The sequence below is a fragment of the Vombatus ursinus genome, unplaced genomic scaffold, assembly GCF_900497805.2.
Source record: "Vombatus ursinus unplaced genomic scaffold, bare-nosed wombat genome assembly UNPS02014802.1, whole genome shotgun sequence".
Classification (NCBI taxonomy): domain Eukaryota; kingdom Metazoa; phylum Chordata; class Mammalia; order Diprotodontia; family Vombatidae; genus Vombatus; species Vombatus ursinus.
This window is the reverse complement of record NW_020954580.1, coordinates 25,816,670-25,830,659: the sequence shown is the minus strand read 5'-3', so window position 1 is coordinate 25,830,659 and position 13,990 is coordinate 25,816,670. Positions and strand designations below refer to the sequence as shown.

General features: G+C 41.1%; 1 protein-coding gene across 1 annotated transcript in view; it reads right to left on the bottom strand.

Moving 5' to 3' along the window:
• SIAH3 (siah E3 ubiquitin protein ligase family member 3) overlaps positions 1–4,005 on the bottom strand; it is an 82,497-nt gene extending 78,492 nt beyond the window's left edge. Inside the window, exon 1 of the mRNA XM_027873478.1 lies at positions 3,868–4,005. Coding sequence (XP_027729279.1) covers positions 3,868–4,002 — 135 coding nt within the window. The 5' untranslated portion in view covers positions 4,003–4,005. The remainder of the gene's footprint in view (positions 1–3,867) is intronic.
• Between the last annotated feature and the right edge of the window lie 9,985 nt (positions 4,006–13,990).

Genomic DNA, 13,990 nt, shown 5'->3' with positions numbered 1-13,990 from the left:
TGTGTGTGTGTGTGTGTGTGTGTGTGTGTGTGTGTGTGTGTGTGTGTCCTTTTGAAGAAAAGACTTGAGCAGTGGGGTTAGGAGAAACCAGAGGATAAAGGTGAGATGTACTAATTCAGAGGAAGACACAGGCCTGGTTAACTGGTGTCTCCAGGCTTGCTGCCCACTTTGCTCACATTCCAAAAAAACTCTTTGTGAATGGAGGGGTAGAGGACACCAAGCCAGAGTTATCTGCTACTTTGTGGTCAAACCTTTTCTTTGTATGGGGATGAAGTATCTTGGTATACTAAGTCATAGGACCTACTCAACAGATAGATCCCTGAGAAAGAAGAAATCCAGGGAGACTGATGAAAGAAGTCACCTAGAAATATGGAGGGACACTGAGACTCATTTGCACTCAAACAAGAATGCTTCATTTACTGATTCTTCCCATGCCTAGTCAACACTTTAAAAACTTTCCTCGAAAGCTATGTCCCTAATGTCAGAGGCAACAGCACACTGGCACTCAGAGCAATCCTCTTTAATTAGGGTTGGCTTACAGAGGGTAATTGTTTAACCGGAGTGTCTGCAATCACAAGAAAGCTTTGGCTTTAATTTCTAAAGGGAGGCAGCGGCTTGTCTCTGCTTGAAAGAATCCCAGGTTACTGAGTAATAGCCATAATAAGATTGAGAATGAAGGTGACCTATAGAAGCATGGTAAATACATGATTTTCTCTGCTCAGCAAGTGAATTTTGATTATAACTCAGTACTTGCCTCAGGTCCTAAGATACTGTTAGCATTCTCAAGAAAGCCCAGGGAACAACAAAGTGCAAAATGTTTCCACAAAGAAAAACATTGGCTTCCCAACCCTATTTCCAGCCACATTTAACCCAGAAAATTGAAACCAAGGTTGCAATCTATGTGTCCTTGATCACAATTACATGGATTAACCTTTCATACAAAAAAAAAAGGGTTGGGGGTGGGAGAGAGAAGATCAATAGCCATTCTTTGGTCAACAATTTTTTTTAAATTTTATTTCTTAACTGTAATGGGCTCCTAAGTCTCTATAGCTAATAGGCTGTTTCCTTATTCTATAGAAAAGAAAATTTAGAATGGGGAATCTCCTTTGTGGACACACGGACTATTAATGCAAGAGATCTCTGTTTCCTATTGCTTGGCTAGTTAACTACTCTGTTGGAGTGTTTTTTTACCCCCCAGAAGAGATCTGTGAAAGATGAAGGGGACTCAAGAAACCTGGGCTCTCCTCACTCCTATGGACTGCAGATATACCAGAGAGGGGGCAGCAACAGCATGAGCTGTAACCGTGTGTCTAGCTCTGCTACAGCCCTTTCCCCACTGCAAGCGTGCTTGTTTGTCATGCTGCAGGCACCCTTAACAGATCACCCAGCTTGCTCTGTTTACCTATTGTGAGGGCTGTTTGAGCAAAATCCCCAAATGGTTTTGTGTGGCAAATGAAAAGCAAGAAGAAGAAAGCATTGGGAAAATGAGTCATATTCAGTGACTAAGATATATGCTGCTTTTGTAAAAAGAATTATTTCTTATACGACTTTTCTGTTGAAGAGGTATCATTGTGTAGTGCATAGGGAATTGTCCTCTCATTCAGGAAACCCAGAATTCAAATTCCACCTCTGATGCAGAATGGCCAAAGGTTATGTGACCCTGGGCTAGTTACTTGTCTCTGGCAACTCTCAAAGACTGTAAGTTGCAGAACAGATGTTGACGTGCATTGGTAGAGGGAGCTTCCTCACCGAGAGTTCTTCACACTAACAAAATCACAGGTCCAGTCCAAAATGAAAAAAAAAAAGCCTAAAGACTTTAAGTGACAGGTTTAGGACTTCCTTTAGAATAGGATCAGGGCTGCTGTTTCACAATTAGACACTTCTCATTTATCTGGAAACCTTTCACATATCACTTCCTCCTTTCAAGCCATTAACAAGGGTATCTTTTCATATCAACTTTAACCTCTTAGGTTATAAATCTAAAAAATGTATTGAGCCACCAAGTAAAAGCTATTTTGATAAAACATTTAAAAAGATAAAACATTTTTTTAAAAATCAAAATAATAAATGGTCCTTTCCTCCCTGCAAAGAAGTATAATTATTAATGGAACTGTAAATATGGCCTCAGAAATGGCCATGAAATACAATATGAAAAGATATCCTATACAAACACACTGCTGAAACTCACTGAGAGTAAATTTCATTTTTAAGAATAAGTCATTAAGAAAAACATATTTCTGAATGGGGTTAGGAAGAGGGACATGTTTTTCAGGCAGAGATGAAAACCCAAATTTAGTCACCTGCTCAAAGATAAAGACCCATTGGGCAGCTAGGTGGCGCAGTGGATAGAGCACCGGCCCTGAAGTCAAGAGGACCTGAGTTCAAATCCGACCTCAGACCAAACACTTGACACTTACTAGCTGTGTGACCCTGGGCAAGTCACTTAACCCCAATCGCCTTAAAAAAAAAAAGATAAATACCCAGCACCTGGGACAGGTCCTTCCCATAGCTGCAGAGCATACAACTTCCTGGGGAGAAGTAACCCTGCGGTATCTTGACCCTAGGATGTAGGTGACTGTCTTTCCTAGAGACTCCTAGAAAGTTCAAGGCTAGGTTGATGGCCCCTACACTTTAGCACTGATTCACAAGATCCACATTGTCTAGCAGAAGCTTAAGGATTTCCTGGTGATGAAAAATAAGCCAATGGCAGCTCCCCCAGGTGATCAGAGGAGAGTTTGGGAGAATGACATAGCTATCCTATCTGAGGATGCCCATACATTTTCCTGATACAGCCTCTCTTCTCAAGCAGGATTTAAGAATAGGGAGTGCAAGTGAGTGCCGCCCCCCCACCCCATCCCCCCACCCCCGGCAGGCGTGAAAAGGGAACAAGTCCTTAAGAATCTATCTTACATTTTATAGCACATTCAGAGAACATTTAGCATACTCAGAGATATTCAGCATGTTCATATTCATCCTGTTCTTCTCCTCTCTCAACATCCTCTCAGCCAAGCTACTAGTACTTTATCTCCCCATTGATCATATCTGTAGGAATCCATCAGTGGTTTCCCTTTAACCTGACTGCTCTCTAACGGAGACACTAACTCGCTGGATCTGGAGCAGCTGCAGCTCCAAGATTCTCAGTAGAGAGGCCATAGCAAGCACAAGCAACATGGACCAAAGTGTTTTAAGGCAGCAAAATAAAGATAGGCTTCCTACTCATCAGACAAACCTCTTTCCTTCCTTTCTTTCCCTCTCTCTTGGCCCCAGGGCTGAAGCGCAGCTAGCCCACAGGGTCCAGACTAGCAAACCAAAAGCAATTACCCGTCTAAGGGTAAGGGTAAACAAGTTGCAAAAGAGAACTCTCCCTCTTCTCTCTCTGCTATCCCCCGCCCCCTGAAGTCTACTCACCAGCCACATCGCTCACTTTGGCACCAGCCAGACGGAGCTTCCAGCCTCCATGTGGTTAGTGCTTCTCCAAACACATTGGAACAGATTGTCATTTCTCTAACTTTTCAAATCATTTCTCCTGAACATTTGTCCCATGAATATTCGTGACAGAAGGATAAGAAAAGGGGACAGGCACCCTTGTTCTTTCCACCCCAGTCCCACTTGGATGCCTTTTATGAAAAGGAATGAGAATACATCCCGGTTACCTTTCTTTTCTTGAGAGCTGAGCAAACAAAACAACCACAAAATATCTCCAAGCTCCCTGCACAGAGAGAGAAGGAGAGACAGAGACAGAGAGAGAGAGAGAGAGAGAGAGAGAGAGAGAGAGAGAGAGAATTGGCTCCAACCCCGTGCAAATGTCTGCAAAACCATGCACTCGAACCCAAGCTGGGTGAGATTCAGACCGAGAGAGCAGCTCACCTTTAGGTTCCGCGTTGGGTTTACAACACACACAAGTTGCCCGGCAGCTGAGAAGACCCTCTTCGCCTTGTAGTGCTGAAACCTGAGATGAATGAGATCTAACACAGCCCCAAAACACTGGGTGAAGAAAAGCATCACAACTTTTTGGGGTGGGAGGGTTTGTTGGTAGAGGAAAACAGCGGAGGAGATTGTCAGTCCTTGAGCTGTGCTGGAAAGAGTGCAGCCCTTGGAAAAACTACTCTCCGGCACGGCTTAGCATGCCTTCATATTCATCATCAAAATAAGACGGTTAGAATCTTGCAGCAGTGGGTCGGCCAATCAAAAGGACAGAAATGTTATCCTTGAGGTGCAGAGACAGCCAATAACAAATGCCTCCCCTCCAGAAACTCCCTGATGAATTGAGCCTGGTGGAGAATGTATTATTGAACATTACCATATATCAGCACATTGCATTTATCTTGTGATTACAGCCAACCATACATAATGCTGGGGAGAAGGGCTGACAAAATTGATTGCTTAATGTCTCCATTTATTAATTGACTTAATTTAACATGAGAGCCCTCCTTAGTGCCCCTCCCCCCAAAAGAGAGCTTTTAAGCCTTGGACATACTGCTCAAAAGTAGTCGGACACACAAGGAAGAGTGAAGCTTGACTCCCACAAGCTGCTTTAAGAAAAACCAAATATTACAAGACTAGAACAGTCCCCCAGAAGATTTTAGCAGCAATAGAAAAAGTGAGTCGCTCTCAGTTACAAGGTCTGGCTCTTTATACGCTGTGATTGGGATTTCAGATGCTTGCTACATCTTCTTTTCCACTCCTTGTGAGCAAAAGAAATTCTAGCAAATGCATCTTCGTTCAAATATACACATACACACGTGCACACACACATAGACGTGGAGTACTCAAGAGCACTAATTACTGGAAGCTAGAAGTATGAAAGCATAAAAATGCATAAAGCAAGCTTCTAGAAATAACGAAATCCATGATGCATAAATGCTGGCACACAGAGAAACAAACACTGAGGGAAAAGTGGCTTGTAAATCAGCAAAATAATTACAGCTGCTGAGGGTCTTTGCTCGTCATTCATTTGCATACTGGTGGGCAGCAAATTGCTAATTAACCACTGGATTGGTAGTGACGTTTAAAATACAGATTAAGTCCACATGTACCCGATCACTTGTATTTTTTTCCCTCTGTTTTCGGCAGTAACACATTTCTCTACTTGAGCCTAAAAGGAACTGGCCCCACAAAATGCTTAGACTGTGTGTGAATAGAGTCAGCTTGTGTAGATCAAAAAGCTGATTTGTTGTGGAGGGCCATCCTGAGTGACAGCCAGTTCTGCTGGTTAATGAATCAAAGGGGACTAATTGAATTAGCTTTCTGCCAAGCCATCCTGTAGGGGCGCTATTTAGGTTTTCTGACAGAAGGGGGTTGATAGCTCTTTTACAAGGTACAATTCTCTTTCTTTTTCGGGGGGGGGGGGGGGGGGGGGATAAAGCCCCAAACAAGCAAGAAGCGATAGGCTTGGGAGGGCTAGGAGGGACTTGTGTGTGTGTGTGTGTGTGTGTGTGTGTGTGCGCGTGTGTGTGTTCTCTCACCCCTATTCTTGTGTCTTTCATGTAAGATCAACCCTGGATAGCATCAGGATTCTGCTCAGGTCAGAAGAGCCCCGACGCCGTGCCCGCTGCCTGCGGATTTGTGTGTCTGAACTGCAGTCACCGTGTATCCACTGCTCATTTCTGAAGCGATTCTGTATTGTGAGCTGTGCCCAGCAATGGAACATTTCCAGAGATGCCGGTCCTTCCCCATGAGCCAACATATGTAAAAACTGCATGCCTATGACACATGTGGCTTCAGGAAATTTATTTGAATGATGAACAACAAACCCAGAAGAAACTGAGTTTGTCTGCTGAGCCAAGCTTCCCAAATGCTGATTCTTTAACTGAATTGTGACCAAACTTTTTCACCCTCAGATGCTCAGAGAATTTAAACAGGAAGCAAACTATTAAGCTGGTAGTAAACCAGAATATCAAAATATTCTCTTTATTGAACTTGAACTAGTAATTTATTCAAGGAAAATCCCTGGAGCTTCCTAATACAGCAGAGAAGAAAAAATGAGAGTTCAGTAAGGGATGCTGCCCTCAAATCACTGGAATAAATATAGAAAAGTCTCCATTTTAAGTAACTTTAAAATTATTATTATTATTAGTATTGTTGGGTAAAAAGATTCCCAGAATATTCTTAACTTATTTTTTTAAAAAAATCTTAATATTATGGTATTACGGCCTCCAGTGGCTAGTATGGTGGAGAGTACATTGGCTTAAGAGTCAGGGAACTTTGGTTGAAATCCTTTTTCTGATGCTCATTGCTTGTGTGACTTTAGACAAGTCACTCCACTTTCCTTGCCCTCATTTTCTTCATCTGTAAAATGAGATAATTGGACTAGATGACTTCTGAGATACTTTCCAGCTCCAGATCTATTTATTTATTTATTTGTTTGTTTGTTTATTTATTTATTTAATATTATTTATTTAATAATGTTTAGCATTCAAACATATAAAAAAGTTCTTTCTTCACTGTAAAATGTCATTTGATACTCATTACTACCTTGTGAGAGATATAGGGCAAAATGATGAATTACAGCTCTACTCCTTATCACCTTTTTGACCTTGGGTGCATTGCTTAACCTTTCTGGGTCTCAGTTTGCTCATATGGGAAAAGAAGATGAGACAACATGATCTTTATGAGCTTTATGAATTGGGAAGATCAAAGATTTTATTTAAAAAAAAGGCATTGGAAATTCTTCAGTATGCATGCAACTGCTGCATGGTCTATTACTGAAATGCTGGGCTCATATGAATCAGGTTCAATCTTTTAAAAACATACACACACAAAAAAAAACCTATTTCATTTATGTAACAGTAACTAGTATTTAGATAGTGCCTTAGGTTTTGCAAAGTGCTTTACAAATATCATCTCATTTTAACCTCACAACAATCCTGGGAAATATTGTTGCTGTTGTTTGTCCTTCGTTCTCCAAGAGGACCAATGATGTCACAAGGGTGGCCTTTTGACTTGCTCATGAATTGGATTTAGGGGAGGCAGAGCTGTACAAGGTGGACAGCCTCGCTCTGTCCTCCAGAGTCACTGAAGTCCAGCAGCAAGACAAAAGTCAAGATGACTGGCAATGGCCCAGTAGATGCTATTATTATCCTCTTTTACAGATGAGGAACTGAAATGGAGTGACTAGCCTGGACTCACACAATTAGTAAGTGCCTGAGCTAGGTTTGAACTCGGGTCTTCCTGACTCCAGGGCCAGTGTTCTACCTACTGTACCACCTAGCTGTCTGTCACATCCCACTAATCCAAAAGAACCCTCCCTTGTACTGATGCAGTACAGTTAAATAAAACAAATTAACCCATTGGGTATCTACAACATGTGCCCCATTCTAAACCTATGGTTCACCCCTCCTTACTAAGAGGAGTATGATACGTTTCCTCTCCAGTCCTCCGAGGTCAAGATTGGTCATTTCCTTAATCTGAATTCTGACTTTTTAATGCTGCTTTCCTTTACATTATTGTCATCACGTATATTGATCTCTTGGTTCAGAAATAGATTTGATTTTACACTACTTTACTCTGCATACAAATCTTTCCAAATTTCTCTGAAGTCCTCATATTCACCATTGCTTATGGTGCAATAATGACCTGCATTTATATACCACGGTTTCTTTGGCCATCCTGCAAAATGATGAGTACCCATTCTGTGTCCAGGAGTGGTTTTTTTCCCTTTAAAAGGAGCTATCGTGAATATTTTGGGACCTTTGAAAGATCAGTCTTAAAGACTTGTTCTCCTACCTAGGGATTCACCTGGAAACATCAGAATTCATCTTATGTCTAGCTCTCCTAAAAGAAAGGAAAGGAAGAGAAAAAGGCCCTATGCAAGCACTCAGGTTAAGAAGATATTGAATGTAGGAAAGGTTTTGTTGAAGAGACAGAAAATGCATAGGACTTGTAGTCAAACATTTAAGTGGTCAAGACAGCTTTGGTCCTTTAGCAATCTTATGACCCAGGGACCTATACAGTCCGCATGACTCACAGTACCATTGAAGGGCTATATCCAGGTCCTGGGGTTTGGGTCATCTGCTACTCTCTCTGGAATAGGGTTGGGCACCTAGGGGAGATATTTGTCACTGTCTTATTTCCCATGTATCTCTGATTCCTTTGCAAATGTTCTCATTTATTTGTATTTAAGACCCAACCAAGGAGCCATGCAACAAGCATTTACTATGGTGGGATGATACAGGATGAGAAGTCAACTGAGTCATGATGGTGAAATCCAGAGTCAGAAATACAGCTGGAAGGGGAATGAAGTGTGACCAGGCTAGACCTGTCCCCAGAAACTCCCCACCAAAAAAAAGGAAGGGGGCTGGAATAAGCAAGGATATTCCAGAGTGAGAAGGCAGCTGGGTCGTAGAGAGTCAGAAGTGAGTGAATGGGTCAACTCCCTGGCTATATAAGAAGTGCTTTGTAAGCCTTAAAGGGCTTTAAAAATGTGAGCTATTGCTATTATACTTCTGTAGTAAAGCATTTTATATCTGTTATCTCTATAGGGTATAAAATATCTCTGTAGTATAAATGTTAATATCTCCATTTTATACAAACCTCCACTACCTCAATTAGTCAATCAAGCAAATGAGCATTTATTAAGCACCTTTTATATGCTAGGCATTGTACTAGGAAATGAGAATACAAATATGAAGAATCCAACAAATCCTAATCTCAAGAGACTTACATTCTAAGCAGAGAAACAAGAAAGAGAGTATGGCAGTCACGTGGCACAATGGATAGAGAGCTGGACCTGGAGTCAGAAAGACCTGAGTTCAAATCCTACCTCAGACACTAACTAGCTTGTGACCATGGACAAGGCACTTAACCTCCTTGAGCCTCAGTTTCCTCATCTATAAAATGGGAATATTATAATTGCATCTATCTCCCAAGGTGATTGTGAGGATGAAACAAGATTATATTTATAAAGTGCTTTGCAAATCTTAAAGTGCTATATAAACACTATCTATTATTATATAGAATAAGTATAAATAAAATGAATTTGTTACTGAGTCCTTTCAGTTGTGTTCAATTCCCCATGACCCCATGTGGGTTTTCTTGGCAAAGATACTGGAGTAATTTGCCATTTCCTTCTTCAGTTCATTTTACAGATGAGGAAACTGAGACAAACTGGGTTAAGTGACTTGCCCAGGGTCATACAGCTAGTAAGTGACTGAGGCCAGATTTGAACTCAGGTCCTCCTGGTTCCAGGGCCAGTGCTCTATCCACTGTACCACCTAGCTACCCTAAAGAAAATAAAGACAAGGTAGTTTAGAAGGAAAGATACTAGCATTTGGGGGGACTAGGAAAGGTTTCATGGAGAAGATGGTGCTTGAGCTGAATCTTGAAGGTAGACAGAGACTCTGAGTCAGAGAGGACTTTCTCAGCCTATAGTAGGAAGGACATTGAATTTACAGTCAGAAGATCTGGGTTCTAGACCTGGCTCCTCAATCTAATGGGGGAGACAACATGCAAACAAATATATGCAAAGCAATAAATAAGATAATAGGATAACTATGAAATAATTAAGAGGGGAACGAAGGGGGATTAAAGTTAAGTAGAAGGTGGGATTTTAGTTGGAACTTGAAGCCAGCAGACAGAGACGAGGTGAGGATTCCAGGCATGGAGAACAGTCAGAAATAATTACCCAGAGTCTGGACATGGAGCATCTTATTCATGGAACAGCCAGAAGGCCAGTGTTGCTGGATCAAAAAAGCTTTGAGTCAAGGCCTGGTAACAGACTGTGTCTATTTGGCACTAAGGATAAGTTAGACTAAGTACAGCGAGATCCAACATCAAAGGGTTGGCCAATAGGTAATGCCTTTTATAGTTCTGTTTTGTTTTGTTTTAGGAACTCATGAAATGTCCCCTGAGGCATGAAGAAAATTGTGAACTGGTAGAGGGAAAGCAGATGGATGAAAAAGAGATCATGTATTGTCAGAGGTTTAAATCCCAAGTCGGGTGCTTACTGACCTTAGGCCTCAGTTTCCACATCTGCAAAAAGAAAACTAAATGGGCTTAGAGATTCCTTCCAGCTTTCAATCTATTATCTTATCTATAGGAGGCCCTTCTAATAATAATAGAATGCATGGAGGGCTTTTAAATTTGCAAAATGCTTTACTATGTCAACTCATTTGGTCTGTTTTTATGATTAACATTGGAGTGTACATTTCTCAGGTCCCTTGAAATAAAAGTTACGGTAAAGTAGATTTCTGGAGGTTCTGATAAAGAGTTCTGTAAGGTAAGCACCGTAACTAAACAGGACTGATTTACAGTGGGCCAGACAAGGGGAAAAGAAACAAACAGCCCAAAAACAACTCAACAAACTGTATACAGACAGCCCCAAAGCAACAAGCGTATGCTGTCATGTTACCAAGGCAACCACAGCTGCTTCTGGGATGCTCAGGGAGGGAGAACAGACTGAAACACATAGACAAGAGGATGCTGTCAACCTGTCCCCAGGAAAATAGCAAGGAAATCAGAAAGCACCAGATATTTCTACCTGGTGGTGTTTGCAAGGCTCTTGAAGGTTTTTCAATGAAAGGGTGTCACAGGGTGATTTTTGCGACCATAGTCTGACCTGTCACCATAACCTGTGACCCCACATAGGATATCATGAGCTCCTGGTCAGATTGTCAATTTCCCTTCCATAAGCCAGAGCAATGGTGAAGAAAGCTTACTATTTTTAGCTTTATCCCTTGGATGTTAAAATACATTGATGTTTTCATGGTATTCACAGCTGTGGATATCATAACTTCTATTCATCTGGGTGAGAGATGCCCATTAGGCTGTTACTGTTATCAGGACTTAAATTGGAGTGGGGGGAGATTGAAATCATTCTCTTTCTCCTCTCCTCCCCCCACTCCTTCTCCTATCACTCCCCACCTTCATTCCCTTCATTTTGCCAGAGGAAAAGGAGAGGAAAGGATTAAAAAGAAGAGAAAGTAACAGCAAAGTGGGAGATTAGGACAACATTCTAGGGTGGTTTTTGCTCAGACTATAGAATGTTAGAGCTGAAAGGACCTCTAAAATTCATATCATCCAGCCATCTCATTTTATGGGGAACTGAGGCCCAGAAAGGTGAAATCATTTGCTTATGGACATAAGAGTTTGGATTAAAACCCATCCCACTAATCCCAGGTTAGTGCTCACTCTTCTATAGGGGAGTGTAGCAGAAAGAATTCTGGACAGATCTAGTTTCAAATCCTTCCTCTGACGCAGACTAGCAATGTGACTCACTTCACTGTTCTGTAGCTCAGTTTCTCTATTTGTGAAATGAAGGTAATATTACCTGCAGCAACTGCCTCCAATGGTTGTAAGTCTCTAATAACGATAGCATGTATATAGTATTTTAATGTTTACAGAGGGCTTTACATATATTTCTCATCTGTTTCTCATAACAACCTTGTGAAGTAGGAGGTACTATTATTATCCCTATTTTATAGATAGACAAAACTGAGTCTAAAAGGAGTGATATGCTTATGATCATACAGTAAGAATCAGAGACAAAATTCAAACTTAAATCTTCCTGAAAATCCAACTCTCCATCCACTATGATCTCTAACTGCTATCTGAAATTAATACATTGAAGTACTATGTAGGCCTTATACTACTATACAAATGTCAGCTACTACTAATACTACAATTACATCATGCTACCCCTTCTCAAATAAAATAAAATTAAAGTCTTCCAAATAGGGACCTTGTTCTACCCTTATTTTAAGCCTCAACTGTGAGAAGTTAACTTTTTAAAATAATGTAATGTGATAAAATTTCAGCATCTATTATTAGTCGATCAATAAACATTCGTTAAGCTCTTACTATGTACCAGGCATTGTGCTAAGCACTGGGGTAGGAAGAAAGGCCAAAGTTTGCTCTCTGCCTTTGGGAGGCTCATGTTCTAATGGAGGAGAAAAATGCAAATAACTATACATATGTTTGCGAGAACAAATGGAAGATAATGTTAGAGGGTATTTGAGCTGAATTCTTAAAAAAAAAAAGCCAAGAAAAGGGGCAGCTAGGTGGTGCAGTGGATAGAGCACCAGCCCTGAAGTCAGGAACACCTGAGTTCAAATCTGGCCTCAGACTAGATACTTGACACTTACTAGCTGTGTGACTCTGGGCAAGTCACTTAACCCCAACTGCCTAAAAAATAAAAAAAAATTTTAAAAAGTCAAGGAAGCCTGGAGGCAGAGGTTAAGAGGGAGCAAATTCCAGACCTGAGGGATAGCCAGTGAAGACACACAGAGTCAAGCGATGAAGTGCAAGGGGCAAAGAGAAGGTCAGTGTCCTGGATCATAGAGTACATGCAAGGGAGGAAAGTATTAGAAAACCAGAAAGGTAGAAAGGGGACAGGTTGGGAAGGGCTTTAAGTACCAAAGAATTTTATACTTGATCCTGAAGATAATAGAAAGTCAATGAAGTTTATTAAGTAAGGTATAACATGGTCAGACACAAGCTTTAAGAAAATCACTTTGGCAGCTGAGTGAAGAATGGTTTGGAGTCGAAGGAGACCTGAGTCAGAAAGACAACAGCCTTGAAATAGTGTAAGTGTGAGATGATGATGGCTTGTTCCAGGTGTTGGCTGTATGTATGAAAGAAAAGGGAGGTAGAGAAGAGATGTTGTGAAGGTAGAAAAAACAAGGCTTGGGAACAGATTGGCAATGTGGAGTGAGTGCAAGAGGATGGTGGTGTTGAGGATAACACCAAAGTTGTGAGTGTGGGTGAGTAGGAAGATAGCGGTGCCCTCAATGGTAAGGGAGAGGAAGGTTTGAGGGGGGAACATGAGTTCTTTTTGGACAAGTGGAGTTGATGATAGAACATCCAGTTTGAGATGTCCAAAAGGCAGTTGGTAATATGATACTGGAGCTCAGGAGAGAAATCAGTGTTAGATATATAGATCTGGGAATCACCTGTATGGAGATACTAATTAAACCCATGAGAGCTGCTGAGGTCACTAAGCAAGACAGTAAAGAGGGAGAAGAAAATGATATGGAAGGAAAGAGAAGAGAAAGGAAGAGAAAGGAAAAGGAAAGGAGAGGAAAGGAGAGGAGAGGAGAGAAGAGCAGAGATTGAAGAGAAGAAATTGAAGAGAAGAAATTGAAGAGAAGAGAAGAGAAGAGAAGAGAAGAGAAGAGAAGAGAAGAGAAGGAAAAAAGAGAAGGCCATAGTGGGGACACATATGGAGAGCAAGCAAGTTTCCCTTGCAGAGTGGTAGGCAAGATTTCAGAAAAATCTCTTTGAGTCAATTATCTACACATTTAGATAGTATAGACAATATTTCATGTGGAAATACACATCTTAGGCAGTACACACCTTACATGTAACATAAATTTGTAGTGAATCCAAACCATATAATTTCATCACTTTCTTCATGTAGCATGTGAATAGGAGTAAAGGTGGTGGATGATAAAAATAACCCAAGGTTTGGTAAGGTATAATCAGTAGTAGGACCAAGGAACAAAAGGATAGTGTAGTGTTGAGCTGATTCCCCAGGGACTTAAGATAGGGAAGGGAGGAGAGAGCCTCTAATTGCTGGGGTTAGAGCCTGGAAAAGACCTGAAGCGTGGAAGAATTGGAAGTCATGCTAAGGGCAAAGAGTCCACGCTCTCAAACTCAAGCGACAGGAAGCTCGCATATACTTACTGCTTAGGCATAGAGATGAGAAGGGCGAAGCTTGACCCCAAGTGGATCAATTAACAAAAAAAAATGTTCCTTTCCTAACTGATTCTCTTCCCACAAGTATATATACTGGTATATCATTGGTGAATCAACATGCTCATTCTGCTTGCCTCATCCTGAGCAATTCCCCAGGCAGATAAATGTTGTGACATATCAAAGGACCACTCTCTCACAACTTTACTGCTCAATGCAAACTCATTGGTTTTTTTTTCTGTTTTTCATTGTAGATGAGTGAAGCCGAATATTACTTGGGCTGTTCTAGGAGTCAGAGTCAGGTTAACTGTAGTAACAGACATTTACATGGAGCCCTAGAGATTAAAAAATGCTTTGCTCA